The 20,651-nt window shown below is 44.6% G+C and overlaps 2 protein-coding genes across 2 annotated transcripts in view; one reads left to right on the top strand and one right to left on the bottom strand.

Annotated features, from left to right (window-relative positions):
• The window catches only part of LOC308553620 (low-density lipoprotein receptor-related protein 2-like), a gene marked incomplete at both ends in the record, with an annotated part of 37,484 nt that extends 26,294 nt beyond the window's left edge, over nucleotides 1-11,190 (top strand). Inside the window, 10 exons of the mRNA XM_081129649.1 lie at nucleotides 80-263; nucleotides 1,266-1,467; nucleotides 1,556-1,720; nucleotides 1,884-2,084; nucleotides 2,837-3,386; nucleotides 3,802-3,927; nucleotides 5,003-5,117; nucleotides 6,519-6,751; nucleotides 8,855-9,332; nucleotides 11,043-11,190. Of these exons, the coding sequence (XP_080985775.1) occupies nucleotides 80-263; nucleotides 1,266-1,467; nucleotides 1,556-1,720; nucleotides 1,884-2,084; nucleotides 2,837-3,386; nucleotides 3,802-3,927; nucleotides 5,003-5,117; nucleotides 6,519-6,751; nucleotides 8,855-9,332; nucleotides 11,043-11,190 (2,402 nt within the window). The remainder of the gene's footprint in view (nucleotides 1-79; nucleotides 264-1,265; nucleotides 1,468-1,555; nucleotides 1,721-1,883; nucleotides 2,085-2,836; nucleotides 3,387-3,801; nucleotides 3,928-5,002; nucleotides 5,118-6,518; nucleotides 6,752-8,854; nucleotides 9,333-11,042) is intronic.
• A 6,855-nt stretch (nucleotides 11,191-18,045) lies between these two features.
• On the bottom strand, nucleotides 18,046-19,007 carry CLDN23 (claudin 23; the record flags this gene model as incomplete). Its single annotated transcript, XM_081129287.1, has 1 exon — nucleotides 18,046-19,007. The coding sequence occupies exon 1, from the start codon at nucleotides 18,889-18,891 to the stop codon at nucleotides 18,046-18,048; it is 846 nt and encodes a 281-aa protein (XP_080985413.1). The 5' UTR covers nucleotides 18,892-19,007.
• Between the last annotated feature and the right edge of the window lie 1,644 nt (nucleotides 19,008-20,651).

The raw sequence follows: 20,651 nt of genomic DNA, 5'->3' as shown, positions 1-20,651 counted from the left end.
TCTGATGCCTATGAGCTGAAAGCTAGTAAGAGCTATAATTTAACCTAAGTACACATGTTGAATAGTTTCCTCTCTACAGGAATAAAGGCAGACTGTATAGCAGTTGACTGGATTGGGAGGAATCTCTACTGGACAGATGGGACAGATGGCCAGATTTTGGCAATTCAGTTGACTGCTGTTTGGAGAGGAAAACCTGAGTACACAATTGTACTGGATGATGACTTGAATCAACCACGATCTTTGGCTTTAGATCCCCTAAGTGGGTGAGTCCAGGCATAACAGTGTCTAGTCATGTCCCCCTAAGTTAGTTATTCCTCCTTAGTTCTTTGGTTGTGTTCACTCAGAACAAGTGAACCGAAGAAACCTTATCTGACTTTACTTCTTATGGTGAAGTAGGTCAACCACACACCTAGTAATTTTGAAAGCTTCTGGAAAAAGTCCTTTATTTCAGTAAAATGAGATGTAAGTTACTCACTTGGTGGCCCATCTATACTTTCTTTTGCCAAAATAAACAAATATACCTCTAGATGGAGTATTTTCATGGCTTTAAAATTGCAGGGAGAGGAAGAATGGAACTGGGGATAGTATTTAATTTGCAATAATGTGCTTGGTGGGAAGGGGGCAGAATAATTGTGTCTCGAGTTGAACCTGGGTTCTTTATGTAGAGTCATTTCTCCAGGATCTTAGAGATGACATTCCCTACTTGGCAGAGCCAAGCCCTCACTGGGATGGCTACACACACACATACACACACACACCTCAAAGGAAAAATAAGGCAGAGTAAAACTTGCGATTCCAAGGTAACCCCAATTGGGTACCCTTCCTCTGTTTTTCTCACCTTTTCAATACCTTCAACCAGGAATCTGTTAATGTGATCCTCAGCAAAATGACAGTAGTTTTGATACAGCTAATGGCTTGTGGCCAAGAATAAGATCTGAGGCACATACATGTCTGTCCATGGAACTAGTATACCTCCCAGCCCAGAAAAGACTGTCAGGTTCCCTGAATATTTTCCATGGCTTAGGGATTAATGTATTCCTAGTCTTTTTACACAACTGTCATATTTTACCCCTAAATGATGACTAAACAATCACCGTAAAATATTAAGGAAACCTTTTACTACTTTCCAATTATGCTTAAGGAATAGACCAAGTTTACTTTTGAAGAAAAATTAATTGGGCTGCCAATCACTGTTTTAAGGGATGAATTGATGTTATTTTCCATAAGGTAATACTTTACCCCAAAACTGACTTTTATTTACATAGGTTAATGTACTGGTCTGAAATTGAAGGAGAACCTCGCATAGAACAAGCTGGAATGGATGGTAGCAGGAGAAAACTACTCATCAGTAAAGGTCTTGGCTGGCCAACTAGCATAGTTCTTGACCAGTTGAGTTGGAAGATATTCTGGTCTGATGACAAATTGCACTGTATTGGCTCTGCCAACCTGGATGGTACTGGTATTAGCGTAAGTGTTGTTTTGGTATTAGACTTGTATGAAATGTCATGCGCCTTGTGTAAAACTCATCCCAGAATCCTTACCTTCACCATTTTAGATGTTGCAGCTGACACAGATCAAGAGCCCCTTTTCAGTTGCTGTGTTGGAAGATGAAGTCTTCTGGTCTGAAACAAAGACAAGAACAGTGCAGCGTATGAAGAAGATGACAGGCAAGAACAGGGCTGTCCTCATCAAGCGTATTGAACAGCCTTATGGACTCAAGGTCTATAATGCACTCCTCAAAATATCCCCTAATTCTCCCTGAAAAGGCTAGATATATGAGCTGCCCAAAGTACAAACTGGAGTGACATCCATATATTATGATTAAAGAGAAAGATGTATTGATCTACTATTTTTAAGGATTCAATAATGCATATTTCTTCCAGATAATGCATGAAGTCCTACAGCCTAGGTCTTCTAATCCTTGTCTGGACACTGGATGTTCTCACTTGTGCCTTCTGAGCCCACAATCCAAGGGAAGCTGTCATTGCCCAGTTGGATACCTGCTTGCAGATGATGGCATCAACTGTGTTCCTGTCAAGGAGTCTGGGTTTCTGTTCCTTGCGTTGCCCACAGTTATCATGCAGGTACTGTCCACAGGCTTCCTCAGGTGTCTGTGCTTGGGCTACATTCTGTTTCAGAGTGAGTATTCTAAATCCTTCATATACATTTATAAATAGTAGGGGCTCTTTCCCTTGGATTATTTTTCAAATACGACTTAAATCTTAGTAATCACTGTGTGATGGGAGCTATCATGACCAAAATAAATAGCTATGAAATAAGGATGACTTCTACTTAAATTCCCTTAGGAAATGCTTAGTACATCAGAACACAGGTTAGTTTAGTTTAGTTTAGATAACTTTGTTAAGTTATTCCAGCACCTAGATAATGATGTAGAGTAATTCTAAATACAAATAGCTAGGCTCCGTTCTAGCCTGGTGGTTGGGGCAAGTACATTTTGTGAGGGAACTCTTCTTAAATCATAAAGGGATAAAAGGTACTGACAAGCAAGTCATTCCTAACTTTTAATTTCTAGAGGACTTGGCATTTTAAAAAAACAAAACAAATTTAGGAGTGATCTTAGTTTCCTTAAGATCTTAGTAGTAGAAGCTCATTTAAAGGGAAGGGCCTTTAACAGAGGAGTAAATCTTCAAAACACCTAAACTCAAGAAATGTAGAGTACTTGAAGCTCCAGGAAAGGAAAAAAATAACTGCCATCTGCTCTTAGAAGAGAGAATATACGAAAATCTGAACTTAAGTATCTTAACATTAATGCAAAATCAAGATAACGAATTAGTCTGGACTCAACTGGTACCATCCACCTAACTTTTTTCCATAGATTTATCTGAAAAATCTAGACGCTTTACTAGAACAAGCAACTTTACCAGAACATAGAGTACTTCCCTTTACCAATGTGAACCAGCTGGCATCAATGGACTACCTTGTCCAGGAAAAGGCACTCTACCTTTCAGAGTTGGATAATGGTGACATCAGGCTACTGATGCTCAAAGAATCTGGAAAGCTCTCTTGGAGGAAAGTCATATCTGTGGAGGGAGCAGTAATCGACCTTGCTGTGGACTGGTTGAGTGGAAACATATATTGGATTGACAGTGAGAATCCTCATATCAATGTAGCTTCATCTAAAGGCCAGCATTCCACTGTCTTGTTCAGCGAAAATCTGTACCGCCTAACCTCTGTTGTGCTCTATCCACCTACTGCAATCATGTGCTTTGTGGAGCTGGGTTCCCAAGATGATGGTGGATATGGCTCCAGCGTTGATTGTGCCTCCATGGATGGCAGCAGGAGGAAGGTGCTGTGGCAGAAATCCCAGGTCCCTGTGGGTCTGGCCTTTTCAGATTCAGGGACCCGAGTATACTGGGCTGATATTGGTAAGTATTACCTACACCCTAAATGTGAGTCTGAGGGACCTTGGCCAGAGTAAAGTAGAAATGTTTGACTTTCTGGTCTTCAGCCATAACTTCAAATAGCTTTTAGATCTGAGTTTATATTTTCTGTACCCCCTTCCAAATAAGTACAATCATTTTTCATCCTGAGTTGCATTTAACAGCCCACAGTCATGCAATAGCTCCTTTGTCAAGGCATAAAATCGAGAATTTAAAAAATATGCACAAGCAAGTCTTTGTGAATCACCTTTAGAGTAGAATGAATGGAGAAGAACTGGACTTCAGAGAATGCATGGCAGACAGTCTCCTCCTGGAGGGGAGGCAGGACAGGATGTAAAGAGTTGAAGGATAGAGGATGGCTCTTTGGGCTAAGTGAAATAAACTGAACCTCTCTTTCTAGGGAGAGGACTCATAGAAAGTATTCAACAAGATGGTTCTAGATACAGAGTAGACCGCAGAGGAATTCAGGGCCTTAACCTCTTTACATATGGCCAAGGCATGATGTTCTGGACAACGACTGATGATGGTAGGTCTTAATTCTCTATCTGGTTGACCTTGTGATCTGAATTTGCTCCTGGGTATCTAAAGCAAATCTGCTACCCCTTAGCACTGATCTTTGCTGATGTTTTTCTTTTGGAAGAATAGCTAAACAACTTCCCTAATATAACATGAATGTGTAACAGTGATTCTGTGACTTGGGGGAGCTTTAACTTTTTTGGTTAGTCTTTGTATAGTTCAGTTTTGCTGGAGATTTCTGGCATTCATACAAGGCTCTCTGCTTTGGAGGACACCTGTTATAGTAGAGAGAGAACTGGACTAGAAAACAGAACTAGGCTGTATAGTTAGTAGCTGTAACACCTTACCTGTAAAATGAAGACAGTACCTGTTTCAGTCGACTAAATACACATGAAAATACTAGGTGAAGTATAAAGCATCTTATGCTTGCAAGGTATTTCTAGTATATTCAGAGAGATTGTCCTAAACCATAGTGCTCTACTATATTGTTCCCGGCTAGAATTTAGATTTTCTAAAACTGGAAAATGCACAGCTTATCTGTTTAAAATAAATTTGTCTCTTTGTATTTTCAAATTCTGGTCCATTGATCAGCTGGGCTGGTCACATCAGAATTTCAAAGACAAGTTGTCAGATCCTACCCCAGAGATAACTAATTTATTAGGTATGTGGTAAGACCTTTGCCATCTATTTTAAAATTGCCCTGGTGACTCTTGTTGCAGATAAGCCATTTCAGAAATGTTCTAGAAAAATGTTTAAATCATTATACATCAGTTGCATGGGCTGCATTTAAGTGTCATATATCCTAATTTCTTAGCTTTAGATACCTGGACATATATGAATGAACTCAACATAGCTTATTAATAGCTAATTTTATTTTGGAGAAAGGTATAGAATGTTTTTTATTTATCTAAAGTTTCTTCCCAGAAACAAGATTTAGAAAAATACATGTCTCTTCTGTAAAACTGTTACTCAACTGGAGTTTATGCAAACAAGTGACAGTTGTCAAATTGAGCAATAGTCTTTGCCGAGGAAGTTATCTTAAAATTTCATTTTTGTTAATGACTGTTCACTGGCTTTTATTTCAGCCCAAATCACGAAAGTTTGGTACAGCAAGGCAGAACTTTCAGAAAACCGGTGGTTCCAAGTAGACCAGAAGATTGTGGATTTAAAAGTTTACAGTAAACTTTCTCAACAGGGTAAGTAAGTAACTCTGCAATGATTACAACAATGCTGAAGTCTACTGAATTCTCCCTGGAGGGAATGCACCATCTTACATTATCTCCTTGAAATCTCTTTGTATTTGTCATTAAAATATTTTTTCTGGCAAATTTCTATAGATCTGCATAACTCTCTTGTCTTTATGCAAATATATACAGTCTGGTTCTAGTATACAACTAGTTCTGTTACTTATCTAGGAGACATAATAGTGGTAAGTGTGTTGGACTGGAGTTTGGTACACTTGGGTTCTATTTTCAGTTATATTATTGTAGATTAATTACAACTGTAGTATAATCAAAATCCCCTTTTAGCTCTAAAGTGGAGCGAGGCTTCATTCTACTCATTGTCACTTGTATCTACTTGTGATGTCAACTAATCCTTGACATATTAACTGGGGGTGGTGCTCAGGTGTTTTCCTCCACTTTCTTAGAGACACAAATGGAGTGCCTTCCTGAATGTTTGGGGAGGATGGTGACGGGCTTAGTTGAAGCAATAATAGAAAAAATCTGTTCCTAGTGGAGATTAACCCCAACAATGTGAGCTCAAATAGTTCATCACGCCTACCACTACCACATATGATAGAGTATAATACATTAGTCTTAAGAGAATGCTGCCCCATTGCTTTGTTCTTGAAAGCTAACCTTTATAACTGATATTAGTCATGCTTAAACTCCTCAAGTCTTGGCTTTGTGAGGAGAACCTTTTCAGAATTCTTCAGTGTGATAAATGGTCACATCGCAAAAGCGATGATAACCTGTTGCTTAATTCTGAGAACCAGAGAGAGGGTCTCTGTCACCCTTAAAGTAGGTTTGATCTACACGACATGTATACCTATTCCACAATTCCTGGAATAGCTTAGAAGGCCAAACCTCACTAGAAGTTAAATCTAAAGATAGGAGCTTTGGAGAGCTATGGGAAGCTATAAATGGCTGACTTAATTGGACTCTTCGCTCTCCCCATTCCCTCCACACTCTTTAGCAGCCACCAATCTGTTCTCTTAGAGGGATCATAGAGATCCCTCACATTTTAATCTAAAGAGAGCTTTATTTGTAAGACTGTTCTAGTGCTGATGTTGTGTGCTTGGTGTGAGAGGAGAAGGGAACTCACAATGGGGCCTTGAATGAGCCAGAGTTTGCCTTGCTTTTGCTTAAGCCCACTCCTTGTCTGAACTCCTAGGTTTCGAAACCTACCCTTATCCATGAAGAAGCATCACCAATCACTTGGCACCCAGTTGATTAAAAGGAATTAAAGTGAAGAGCTTTTTCCTCTGGGCAAAACATCTGGGTCCTGTAACTCTGATAGTCTATTTGCAGAGAGTTGGCAGAAGACCCTTCTGAAAAGATCTAAATCAGTGTATTTGGGGGGTGGGGGGTCCACAGGTAGTAACAACTGCTCGAAAGACAATGGAGGATGCAGCCACATTTGTTTACCAAACCCCGAAGGACAGACTTGTAAATGCTCCAGTGGCTACTACTTGGCTGACACAAACAGATGTATTGAAGCTGTGCAATGCTCTGCAACATCACGGCCCTGTAAGGATGGTCAGAAATGCGTTTCCGTGGAGCAAGTGTGTGATGGTCGTGCTGACTGCCTGGATGCATCTGATGAAATGGGCTGTGAGTAGCTCCTAACCAGGACCCGCTGGTCATCATGAACGGCTTGGACTTAAGCTTTGGTCCTCTAAATTAGTACCTCGTTGTCACCACGTACTCTTTGAACTGAACAATAGGAAGCTTCTAATAAGAACAATGGGATAGCCTGGCCGGGTGTGGCTCAGCAGTTGAGCATCGACCTAGGATCCAGGCGATCGGGGTTCAATTCCTAGTCAGGGGCGTGCAGGAGGCAGCCGATCAATGACTCTCTCATCATTGATGTTTCTCTCTCTCTCCTTCTCCTTTCCTCTCTCTGAAATCAATAAAGATTTTTTTAATTTTTTTCAAAAAGGACAATGGGATATAGGTTACATGAACCCCTTGTGGAAAGCTAATGTGCCTTCCGATTTGATCTTAGAGACAGACAATGTGATAGTGAGCTCCAAAGGGCTGGACAGTTCATATGTTGTCTGAAAGAACCCTCATTTAACCTAGACTTAGTCCATCTTAATAACTTGGTAAGCATACCCCAGGGAAGTTGATTAGGCAAACTATCTGACCTATCTTGGTTCCCCCTTTTTAATGTGGAAATAGCACTTTCTACTTCACGGAAGTGCTAAGGGATACAAGAGAATGTGCATGAAGCTGTCATGTTAGCAGAATGTGTATAAATGCTGACTGAAGATGGCTGTTATAGAAATACTATAACTTTCTATAGTCATCTGAGCAACTATATCTAATTCTGCTTGAACCACCACCCTCTAATTCTGTAGCTCCAGCTCCAGTGATATCCAAGTCCTGTGAGCTATAGAATTGAAGAGGCAGTGGGCTTGGTACTGAAACTGGTTATAACTAGTAAAGAAATAGATTTGGAAAATGAATCTTACAGGAACAGTTCTCATTGACTTTTTTTTCTCTGTTCCTTTTGGAATTTTTTTTTCCCATTTATCTTAATTGTTGAAAGTATTACAGATGTCCCCCTCCCCCCCCCCCATTTTCCTCCTCTCCCTGCCTCCGCCCCCCTCCCCAGGCCTACCACACTATTGTCTGTGTTCATGGACTTCTCGGTTTAAATTCTCATCTTCTAAAAGGCTGGATGACAAATTATTACCCCTGATCACTTCATTTTAACTAGGAAAGATAATGGATTTTCCCAGAGTTGATTCTATGGTCTTGCAAATGAGGGCAGTTTTATTGAAAGCCCTGTGTTGGCAGTGACTGAGGTTGGGGCGGTCAACGAGTGAGACATTTATCACTTTTATCCCCTGGTTTTAAAGCTAACCCAGAAACCTAACATACCTTCCCTTGCCCTCCCATTCCTGGTGACCAAGAGTTAACTCTGCTCTTTAATAATGGTTTCACCCTGACTTATACGTAACTTTTTTTGGAGGGGATGGTACCGGGTATATAAAGTTAGATGGGCTTTCTCTGGATATACCTTACCATGAGGAAACACTCCTGGGAACCAGCTTAAGACAGAGGCAAGAAGTAGTTTCATTGCTGATACTGTAGTCTTCTCTCCCTGTAGTTTGGTCTTTAGTGTTCACCTGAGGAGTAACACTTGTGCCAACAATAACAGAGAATATTGTGAAGTGCCTAGGCACAAACTTCAGGTTCCTCTATGGTTAGAAGGGCCCTGCCGCCTACTCCCTGCCTCATGTGTTCCCCTCCTACCCCCACTACCAAATTTGGTTCAATACTTGCAACTTGTAGATCTTGCTAAACCTATAGTTTACTTGGACTCAAAAAATTTAAAATATTTATAGATAAACCTAACATTTTAAAAATCTCTCTAGTCCATATATTTACTATTCAGATCTACCACACTAATCCTTATAGAATAAAACATTGTAATTGATGGAATCTACCTTGACTAAACCTGTGCATACCATAATTTAAAAGTAGATCCATACAGTCAGTAGACTGGTCCTGAAACCAAGCTGTGAGATATGCAGTTTTTAATATAAATTTTTAATAGTTTTTCTTTGGTCAAAAGTAATGGCAGGGATTTATTTCATAAATTCAACCTTATCTGGTTCAGTCTATTAGAATTCTTTTTCTTTCTTAAATAGTTCTTAACTGAAAAACATGTATTTATACCCATACTCCTACCTATTGTTTTTGTAGGTCCCTATCTAGAAAAAACCCATTCAACACCAACACTTGAAAAGCTAAAGGCTGGAAAAAGTGTGACTCCTCCAGCTGCCCAACCTCCCCAGGCTACCAAGCCCACCAAGGCCGGATTTCTGGGTCCAGAAGGGATGAATTATCCTGTCAGAAAAACACTGTTACCTCTGATTCCTGATAGAGAAAGCAAGACCTCAGAAACCAATGAAAGAGGGAAACCTGTTCAGCCCAAGAACTCACAGAGGGCAAAACATCTGCCCTGCAGCAGTGATTTCTGTAATGGGAGGGGAATCTGCACCCTGGAAGGAGAGCTGAGAAAATGCAGCTGTCTGATGGAATATGGTGGAGAGTTCTGTGAAGAGGCACTGCGTGGACCTGCCCCCGGCTACATCGCCCTCAGTTTAACCATCACCTTGTCAGTTGTTCTGGTAGCTCTGGGAGCATTTGTGTATTTCAGAAAAGAACATGAACTAAAAAGGTGAGCAGCTCTTAATGTCCTTATGGGAGAGTTTTATTCCAAAGCAGTCACTTGTAAAATAAGATTAATGGGGTTTGGAGGTATGTCCACTCTAGAAATTTGTCCTCTGAGAAAGGCTTAAAGCAGCCTCACCTGTTAGATGACCTGGGAAAATAATAATTGGGACCTTTTTTTTAAATCTTCACCCAAGGATATTTTTTCCATTGATTTTTAGAGATAGTGGAAGAGAGGGAGGAGGGAGAAAGAAAGAGGGAAACATCAATGCACAGAGACACATCAGTTGGTCCCCTCCCACATGTGTCCAGACCGGGGCCAGGGACTGAACCCACAACTGAGGTACATGCCCTCAACCAGGAATCAAACCCACGACCCTTCATTCCAAAGGCTGACGCTCCAGCCACTGAGCCAAACTGACCAATGTGGGACCATCTTTTTGAGTATCTGGGGCAGATAAATCTGCCTCAACAGTTGCCAGTAGCACAATCTCAGGGATGAAGTGAGGAGATTTCCCAACAAAGAGGCAGAGCTAGTGCCAGTGATTGTTTGGAGGAAGAATTTGTTAGGAGAAGTGTATTAGTTTGCTCAGGCTGCTATAACAAATACCACAGACTGGGTGTCTTAAATACTTGAAATTTATTTTCTCACAGTTCTGGAGTCTGGAAGTCTGAAATCAGTGTGCCAGTGGGGTTGGTTTCTTCTGAGGTTGAGGGCTGGTTTCTCTGTGAACTGTAGATGGAGACTTCTCTGTGTCTTCCATGGTCTTCCTTCTGTGCATGTCTGTGTCCTAGTCTCCTCTTCTTATAAGGACACCAGTCACATAGATTAGGGCCCAAACTAATGACCTCCTTTTAACATCATTACCTCTTTAAAGACCCTCTTTCCAAATACGATTACCTTCTAAGGTAATGGGGTTTATGACTTTGACATAGGAATTTAGAAGGGACACCACTCATCCCGTAACGGGAGGTGAAATAAAGAAACTCAAGAAAGATTTAAAGCAAAAACATTAAGTTTTGTCAAAGAGCAAGAGAGTCATTGGATTAAAGAAACAAACAAAGAATAACAAAATGATGGTTTAGAGTAGGAATGACGACAAAATAAGCTTTAGAGTAGAAGACACAGTAACTGAAGAAACCGATCCGATAAATAGACGGTAAACAGCCTACGTATGAAGGAACACAGGGATGACAAAAGCTGTTAAAGTTACGTCTCTACCCAGCCTTCACTTTACAGACTGAAGAAAAAGCCGGGAAAAGTGATGTCTCTTCCAAGGTAACACTGGTTAGTTAAGAGCTAACTGGGGAATATTAATATGAGTGACATGTTGCCCTTCAGGGTCTGGTTGTAGCCTCAGGTTTTTTTGTTTAGTTTTGTTTTTGTTTTTTACCACATTAACTTGCCACTTACCTGTGTCCAGTCGTCACTTACCTGTCCTTGGACTCAGTAGTCATTGACTCCCATTACCTAGTTCCTCTCGCTTGAGATGATGGTCATTTCAGAAGTTACATGAATGCCTAGTAACAAATAATACTTGACTCGATTGTTGCCCGTTCTAGGTCATTGGCTTTGTTAAAGAGACAATTAAAACTGGGTATAATTCCTAAAAAAATAACCTTTGACAGGGGACAGGTCGATGCTTTCTAACCATCCACCTAGCCCTGCTTCTACCTCAAGGAACAACTCTTTTGACTTTGTTTCTCTGATTTCTAGAAATAGTACAGCCTCGGCAAGGAATGTGAGCGGCCGTGAGGAAAGTGACCAAGAAGAAGAGAGTCTAATGAACAGTGAGACTTTTGTCAACGAAGCCTATGATGAACAGGTGTGCCTGGAAGTGTCCGTGAGGAAAACAGATTTTTGAGAGACGGTTACAGAATGGCCCTTCTGAAAGATCCTAGCTGGGTGAAACGAGGCAGTGCCAACTAGAGAATGGCGCTATTATGTATAGCAAATGAATGGTCAGTGACTTTTTTGTCTTTGGACTCTGTTCAAGCGTTACTTGTTCAAATAGGAGTGAAACACCCATGAACTAGTAATTAAGAAATACAGCTTTTGGTAGACTTCCACAAGGAGCTCCATCCTATTGCAGGGTGGGCTGCGAGAGGTTATCAGGGTTAGTTGGGGTTACTCCTAAAATTTACAGCTCCCTGTGACCTCTTCTAACTCCTGTATAGCTGAACCAGCTCTGTTTTTGCTTTGTTTTAAGGTAGTGTGTATTGTCTAACTTTAATTTTCTTTTCCTACAGGAATTGTTAACCTCTTTGCAAAACGACTAATCTGATTTAAAAAAAAAAAAAGGAGCTGAAACATCTCAATAAAAACTGTTTAGACATTTCATTGTGTACTATTTTAACTTCTGGAAGAGTTTGTGGTCAATGGTAACTTCTTATTAAAATAACTGCTTTTTAGATTGGAGGCAGTCATCTGGTTTTGTTAGTGGGTGTTGATTTCAGTATGATCTCCATGTAACTTAGGTCATGGATTTTCAGCAGAACTGGCGTAGTACTAGTTAGGAGTTCTGGATTTGAATCTTGGCTCTGACACTAATTTTGAGCTAGTTAATTTCTCTGAACCTTTTTCTCCATCTTACAAAAGGGAATCATTTCTCTTAAATCTTTACCTTCTAGGCTAAAGGTCAGGTTTCTGTAGCGTAGTAAATGTGTAAGGGTTAGTTCCCTACCACTCCCTTTCTCAGATACATTTTGCTGCAAAATTAGTACTCACTTTTCTTGAAAATTTATAAAATCAATGTTTTTCTTATGCTTTCATATGATTCTAAAATTAAGTACAGGTGAACTACTTTACCCATGTAGAAACTCAGATAAATGATTTGTCTTACTTCTTTGAAGTAAAGTGAGTGGATACTGTGGGCAGCAACATAGAGTTATCAGTGTGGACCAGGACTCATCTCAACAACTCTTGCCTGCTAGGGAGAAACACTTAGGTCCCAAAGTCCCTCTGACTGCTTATACCTCTGCTTGTCTGCCTGCATCTACTTTATGCCCAACCACATGAGGAATCAGGGACTTTGACTCTATGATTGGAGACAGGTAGCAAAGCAGGAGTATGGTCTAAAATTTTAGAGTAGCAACCTTGGGAAAATCATTTAATCATGAAACTATTTCCCCAACAATAAAAATGAGATTAACAGAACCTACAACAGGCCAATTGGGCATTGAATGAAAATTCCAGTATGCTTAGCATAGTACCTGAGTCTAATAATATGAATCTCAATGATGATAAACACATTTTTACTTGGAAGACTTCTTGCTTGGATCTTTTCTAGACTATTCATATTTAGTTTCTTGCACAATGAGTGTTATGGGCTTCCAAGCATAAAGAGAAGCCCTAGGCTTATTACTGTGGGTATAGTACATAAAGTAAACTGTGCTTTGCAATCAAGTGTAAACATTCCCAAGTAGGAATCAACTTGACCTGAAGAACAAACACTGGGGGCTCCGCCCTCTGGAGGCTGGGTGATGCAGCAGCAGCATTAAGCTCCCTGGGGGCTCAGCTATCTTTGAAAGAAACCATTTTGGCTCCACAGTACCCTCCACCCTTCTCATCCACAGGGTGAATCTTAGGTTTATCTTGCTACCTGCACCCAAGAGCCATCCTTGGCAAGGCTGTGCCTCTCTCTCTCTGCGCCAAAGTGCATAAAAATGACACAGAAGAATCCAAGTCGAAGGCACATATGAGTGACGTACAATAGCATTACCACTTCCTCTGGACGCACTTAAGCAGCTGCCTCCCTTAGCCCTTGGGCCTCAGGACTTCCAGGCCTTGTGTCTGTCACGCTAGCTCAGCCTAGTTTCACATTCCGCAGGCTCTATGAAGGATTGTTCCTCTCAGCCCCACCCTTCTCATCTGCAGGCCCCATTTCCTGTTTGGCCCCAGAAACCCCCCTTTTTCTTGTTCCTGGGAAACAACTGACTGCAGCCAAATCTCCTAGTAGGTCACATCTGCACCCCTTCTTCGCATCTGTGCTGATTTATTTTTTTCTATCTTTAGTCTCTTATGAATGTCTGCCGGGCGTGGCTCAGCAGTTGAGCGTCAGCCTAGGACCCAGGAGATTGTGGTTTGATTCCTGGTCAGGACACATGGCCGGGTTGCAGGCTCCATCCCCAGTCAGGGGCGTGCAGGAGGCAGCTGATTGATGACTCTGTCTCATCATTGATGTTTCTCTCTCTCTTCCCATCTTCCTTCCTCTCTCTGAAATCAATAAAGATATCTATATTAAAAAAAGAATGTCAGCCTAAGTATCATCCTGCCTCAATGTGTTTAATACATTCTGTTATGCTTTCCCTATTCAAAGACTTAAAAAACTTCCCAGCCAGTGTGGCTCAGTTGGTTGAGCGTGGTCCCATGTGCCAAGAGGTCACCAGTTCAATTCCAGGTCAGGGCACATGCCTGGGTGCGGGAACGATCCCCTGCAGGGGCTGTGCAGGGGGCAGCCGATCAATGATGTTTCTCTCTTATCTACATTTCTATCTCTCTAGCCCTCTCTCTTCCTCTCTCAAAATCAATTAAAAAAAAAAAAAAAAAAAAGAGCAGCCAGTCACCCTAGGGTGTAACCCCATTCACAAGGTAGCTCCTGTGCTCCTTCCCCACCAGCATCAGTGCCTCTGCCCTGTGTTTGGGGCGAGTGACCTCAGGCCACAAATTACTTTCTTGTTCATGACAAGTATAAGGTGAGGAAGAATCTGGGTACAGAAACAGTTTCTAGGGGTAACTTTAACTTATTCTGTTGCTAACAGGCACTGAAGAACTGTTAGTACCCATTCTAGGATCACAAAAATAAATACAATGGTACCTCAGTTTTCGAATGTTTCAGAACTCGGTCTTCCGGAACGGATTACATTTGAAAACCAAGGTACCACTGTAGAAACCATCCATGCCCTTATCTTCAATTTAGAGGTAAACTAGGAAAGTACACCAAGAAAAATACACAGTAAACATGTATATGATGTGTTCAAATACGACTCCTCTATGCTGATGGGGGAAAGGAGTTAGGGTATGGGTGTGGGAGAGAGTAACGAGTGTGCAAACTTAGGCCTTGGCCAAATCATAAATGGAAATTAAGCTAAGAGTAGATGATACATCAGATCCTGAGGGTTTTTAGAGACATGAATGACAGATCCTCATTTGAGGAAGGTCAGAGTGAAGATGTGGGGTGGGGAGGGCCTGGGGGTGGGGCTCCTGGTTATTAATCTTTTCCAGCACACTAGGGATGTGTGATGAGGCTCTGAGGTTCAAACTCTTTTCTCTGCCAACTGCACTGTGGGGCCGTCTGCACACTGGCAGAACAGAATGCTCCTCGCCAGCATTGTTTATATTTGATTCTGAAAACATTCTATTAAACAGGATACATTCGTTCCAGTGTATTTCCTCCTGGAGAAGCTGTTAGCCTGATGAAAGATGACAATATCTCCCCAGCCTCACTCAACTGTCCCACCAGCTTCTTCTTGCCCTTCCCACCCTGTTCTCAGGTGAGGTAGGAACAAGACATGCTGGAGCCAAGACTGCTATGCCAACCTGTTTCACTAATATTTCTTTAGTGGGACATCGGAGTTTGCTGTTCTTTCTGCCTGTAATGTGCCTCATTTTATTATTTTATTTTTTTGTAGTTTAAAGTGAAAGAAAGTTTATTAGTAAAGCAGGGAGACAGAGGCTGGCTACTCCACAGACATAACGTCCTCTCTCCCTCTTTAATTTCTCTGCCCGAGTATCACTTCCTGACCACCTTCCCCAAAATATCACCCTTCTCTCCAGCCCTTGACCCTGGTTTATTCTTCATTTCCTTGCATGCATCTCTCACACTAGACTATGTGAGTTCCACAAAGGAAGCGCCTGGAAAAGTTTTGTTTTCCAAGGTGTCCACCAACGTGCTGACAAAATGTCAGGTGCCCCAAAACTTACTAGATGAACGACCTAGGAAATAAAGAGGACAGTGGCTGAAGCATCTCTGACAGTACCTCCCACAGCCTCCAAAAGGGATGGACAGTGTGTGCTAAACAACCTCACCCCTCCCGAGTGAGGGTGTGAGTCCAGACTTGTGATCAGGTAGAGCAGGTGCTGCATTAATGCAGCGTCTGCTCTACTTTCACAGATTCCTCCCTCCTCCAGGCATAACTTGAGTAATCTGAAAAGATTTCACCGATTGAATGAGAACACATACTTTGTATGTAATTAGGGTTATTAAAAATGAGTTTTGCCCTGGCCAGTGTGGCTCAGTTGGTTGGGCGTCGGCGGTCTACCAAAAGTTTGCTGGTGAATTCCCAGGCTGCACACATACCTGGGTTCCGGGCTTGATCCCCAGTAGGGGGCGTACAGGAGGCAGCCGATGGATGGTTCACTCTCACATGGATGTTTCTCTCTCCCTCTCCATTCCTCTCTTTCTAAAAATCAATAAAATAAAAATCTTGGGGGAAAAAAAGTTGTGATGGCATGATAGATGTGAAGGGCTTGAGGCAGGGTGGCCGTGCTATTTCCCACCATTGTCTTCACTGTTGGTATTAAGTTTAGGGCAGGTTTCACCCACAACAGCAACTCCTGAGGTGCTGGCCTCCTCCAGCATCTTGAGTCTCAAGCTCATCAGTTAGTGCTGCTGTGGCAGAGAATGACCCTCAGGCCCAAATCAGATCAGGCCTGATGCAGGAGTCTCTTTCCACGACAACTTGCATATTTTTGGTAGCAAAAAGAAGTACATAGTTTTGAAAGGGAGTTTCGGTTTTTCTATTAGGGCAAAAATAGAATTTTCTTGGCAGCAAATCTTAATCACCAGAGAGCGTTTTGAATATAAGCCAGTGAATAACAATTGGGAAGGAAGGAAAACTAAAAACATATAAAACACCAGTTGTTTGTGTTTATCAAAGCTTCCCTAGAAATATGTGGAACTGTGATGCAGAAAAGAGTCAGTGAATTTGGTACTTGCCAGAGACCCAGTGTCCTTATGTTATCTGCTAGATCTTGATTTCTCAGGTGCCTAATCCCTTTTTGAGGTGTAAGCAGCAAAAAGTAGTGTTGCCTTTTCTCCATCCTGGCTCTGGTCCCTAGAGGACGGCCCCTACCCCAGCGAGAGGGCAGGCTCTCAAAGGTCTGATTATGTGCTGCTAGTGGGACTGAAACCTGAGCGAGGCCCAGGGCCAGTAGTAAAAGCCTGGCAGCCACAAGTGGCGGCCAGGAACCATCAGCCTGGGCATCTCCGGGGAGATCTTAGGAAATCAGTTTCAGGCATCACTCCGGACCTACTGAATTTGCATTTGAAAAAGATCCCCAAATGATATGCCTGCACTCTATTTTGCAAAAAGAAACAGATTAATTCCAGTACAAAATGACAAAAGGAAGTGAACCTGTATCATCCCTCCCAAGGCTGGGGGCAGCGTGTTCAGTTCTATAGCTTGGTTATCACTGCTTCTGAACTGATTGCTCCTAACTCCGAAGTGGCTACCAACCGCAGGTTTCAAAGATGAGATTTGGTTCAGTTAAGGGCAACTTGAAATCAATCACTTGGAATTAGAGCCGGCCCTACTGGAAATCTGGTCCTATTCATGAACACATAGCTGCCTACCTGTGACTTTAGGCATCACTGTTACAAGAGGAAAAGATTTCCAGTCTCACCTCATGTGGAAACTGGTGCTCACAGTTTTTTCAACAATAGACTTGGCTTTGCACAGAAAACACAATGAAACTGAAAAAAGCAGCCAGGAAATTAACTGGGGCCCGTCGGCATCTTTTAGTAATCTTAGGCCAAGTGGTAAAAATCTGAGAGCTAGATTTCAGGAACCCAGGCTAGGTAGCCAGGAAATTCTTAGTAATGAAGGCTTGAACTCCCGAAGGTTGTATAGGACACAAAAAGCTTTTGTGGGCACACTGAAAGTTTTACGTTAAAATTTTATTTATAAATGAGAGATATATAAACACGTATTTTAACCTAATGTGATCGACAAGTTCCATTCTGCACCAAATATTTAATCTGTGGTCTTCTCTGTCTAGGGCAAGGTACCCAAGGAACAAAACGGTACATATAGCATTAGTCCTTTCATTTTCCTCTGGCTTCTCAGGAAGGGAAACTCTGATGTGGCCTCAACTTTCACACCCAAAATAAGTAACAAATCCTATTTCTACATGAAGAAATGTAAATAAGTTAATCAGGTTATTTCATTCCATAAAAGCCACGAAAGCTGCTAGTGTTTGCAGGGCTCTTCGTTTAAGAGCCTCGTTCAAACACAGCCGGAAAGAGACGGGTCTCTTGAGAGTTTGCATGAAAATGAATTATACAGCAGAAAGAAATGAATACTATTTAATTACGTTGAGGCACAGTTCATCGGCGTTTCAAGGTGTTAAGTCATTTTTGAGCCTCTATGTGCTGATTTTGACTTTCTGTCGTTCTAGTCCCCGGTCCACACGATGCAAAGCTGCTATAGCTCCTTCGGCTAGAAGTTTGAAAAGCCTGTCCCTCTATTAGAGGACCCTGATCCCCCTGGAGAGAGAGCCTAGACTCTGTAAAAAGAAAACCAAACCCAACCTCAACTAATCGTCCAAGGAGGCTCCTTTGGCCGCAGGAAAGGAAGAGCCGCCTCCAAACCACGTTCAGGGACAGGACCGGTGTCCAGGGTTCCGACGCCGGGCCGGTGTCCCCAGCGGCAAGGTCGCGGACAAGCTCCCGGCCGGGCGCGGGCGGGGCGGGCCCCTCGCCCGGGCTGGCGGGCGCCGGCTACAGGTCCGAGTCGCAGGGCAGGGCGCTCTGGCAGGGCCGGGTGCTGCGCGAGGCGGCGCCCCGCGAGCCCGCCTCGCCGGCGAGCACGTCCGCGGGGTTGGCGTAGGCCCTGGGCGGCGGGCGCGGCATGGGGAAGCCCACCCTGGGCCGCGGCCGGTGCTGCCCGCCGCTGTAGTACTTGATGGCGGGCGCGAGCGCGGGCTGCGGCCAGTCCACGTGGACGGTGCTCACGCTGGGGCGCCGGGGGCCGCCCGCGGCTGCCTTGCGGCGGCGGCGACAGCGCTCCTCGCACCAGGGCGCGAAGCTGAGCGCGAGCGAGACGCCGCCGCCCAGCAGCAGGCAGCTGCCCAGGTAGCCCAGCACCAGGCTGTAGCCCGCCTCCACCGAGACGGGCGGGTCGGGCGCCGGCAGCGCCGCGCGGTCGTCCAGGAAGCGGTTGTACCAGGAGACGGGGACGAGGCTGCAGAGGCCCGCGGCGGCGAGCACCAGGCCCGCGGCGCCCGCCAGCGCCAAGTGCGGCTCGTCCTGCCAGCAGCGCACGCCCAGCGACGCCAGCAGCAGCCCCAGGGCGGTGAGGGCCAGCGACGTGGGCATCAGTCCCCGCGCCACCAGCACCGGCTCGGCCTTGAAGTAGCCCAGCGGGTCCGGCTGGCCGCACTCGCGCTCGCGGCTGCTCTGCTCGCGGCACATGTCCCACAGGCCCTGGTACAGCACCACGTCCACCGGCTGGTTGAGGAAGCCCTTCACCTGCCGCCAGCCGGGCGTCAGCGTGCCCGTCAGGGTGAGCAGCAGCCCGCAGGGCGCGAGCACCATGCCCAGCGTCATCGCCACCGGCGTCCGCATGCCCGGGCGTCGCGCCGCGCTCCCGCGGGACGGCGCACCTGCTGCCTCCTCTCCGCACCGGCGCCTCCCCGGCCGCCGCGGCCGCGCGATCCCAGGCCCGGGCTGGCCCGGGGAGCGCCGGGCTCCGGCCCCCGAGTGCGCACCGGCGCCGCCGCGCGAGGGGGCCTGCGCCCCGCCGTCTCCCGGCCGCTCTCGACCGGGGCCCCGGGGCCGCCCTCACCCCGCCGCTCGTTCCGAGCTCCCTCCGCGCGCCCCGGCCGCCGTACCCGACCGAAACCACCAGCGGGCGGGTCCGACCGAAACCGCGGTGGAAAACCGCGGTCAGAGGCGCGGGCGCGCGGAAAAAGCCGCCGGCACCTAAGCCGTCCGGTGGGAGGGGCGAGCTGGAGGCCGCGCGGCGCCGGCGGCTGGGGCTCCCGGAGCGCCCACACCCGCTCCGCGGCCCGAGCGGCTCCGGGACCGAGCAAAGGTCGCCTCTCCCGCGACTCTTCGAGAAGCTCGGGCTGGGCCGTGGGCGGGGAAGGAAAGGGGCGGTGCCGCCCACGGAGGGCAGCGTCCGGCCCAGTTCCCGCGCAGCTTCCCAGTTTCTCAGCTGGTCTCGGCTGGCAGGGTTTCCCTCCCGTCCCTGCCGGCGGCCCTGCGGCGTATCCCCGCCTCCTTTCGCTCCCCGCGCGCACCCGGGGGCCCCTCGAAGTTTTACGCGGTGGACTCGCGGCCCCGCGGGCGGCGCCCCGGCTCCGCGCGCGCCTGGAGACGCTGGGCAGGTGCGCGCCCCGGTGCGCGGGCGCGCCCAGGATATTGCCCCGGGTCATTTTGGTTCATAAACCTGTTTAATGTGCGTAATAAAGGCTCCCTAGTCCCGATTAAGTTTGACTCAAAAGAATCGAAGCAAACGTGTTTCTGGGATGAGAGGTTATTTTATTTCATTTTTCAGCCCCGTGAGAGATTTTGGAGTGCACACACCAGAAGGGAGGTGTTACCGGGTGTCCTGTCTGCCAGACTCTTCGGATTTATCTAACTATATGGGGTCCTGTGGCCTTCCATTATTTTTGAGCAATTTTACAACTTTGTAAATTGCAACTGATGTTTGTCCATAGAAATGCAAGTGAATTGTCAGTAGAATGTAAACTGACCAGTTTGGCATCGGGTTCTAAGTTTCTTTTAGCTCGCCCGTTTGCCTGTATACGTGCACTATTTGCATCGCTTCTCGAACTGGCTGTAATATCATTCTGGTTCCATTATTAATAATGAGTGAGATAAAAATTTTGACGTGTTCATTTTATATTGTGAGTCGTAATTTTACATTTTTCTAAAAATTCTCTTTTAACAATATTTTCCTCATAGTCTATATTTCTTAAACTAGAAGTATATTATCTTTATAATTAGTTAAAATTAAAACTTTCTAAAACTCCAAGTTAATTAAGCATTGATTTGAAATAATTCTGAATACTTTATTTTTTAATTACAGTTTACATTCAGTAGTACTTTGTATTGGTTTCAGGTGTACATCTAATTTTGAATATTTTAGGGTGGAGACAACAAGAATCACCACCTTTCTTTTTTGAAAAATTTTTAAATTAAAAAAATTGTGGTAAAATAGGGATAGCATAGAATTTACCATGGTTAACATTTTTAAGTGTACACGTCATTGGCATTAAGTAAATTCATATTGTTATACTACTGTTATCAGTGGGGAGCTCCCCTCCCTCCTACCCATTGCTGGTGGGAGTGAGCTTCTTGCAATATCTGGGGAAAAAGAA

The sequence above is a fragment of the Miniopterus schreibersii genome, assembly GCF_964146895.1.
Source record: "Miniopterus schreibersii genome assembly, chromosome: 2".
NCBI classification, from domain to species: Eukaryota; Metazoa; Chordata; class Mammalia; order Chiroptera; family Miniopteridae; genus Miniopterus; species Miniopterus schreibersii.
Note: the sequence above shows the minus strand (reverse complement) of the source record. Positions and strands in the feature narration are given on the sequence as shown.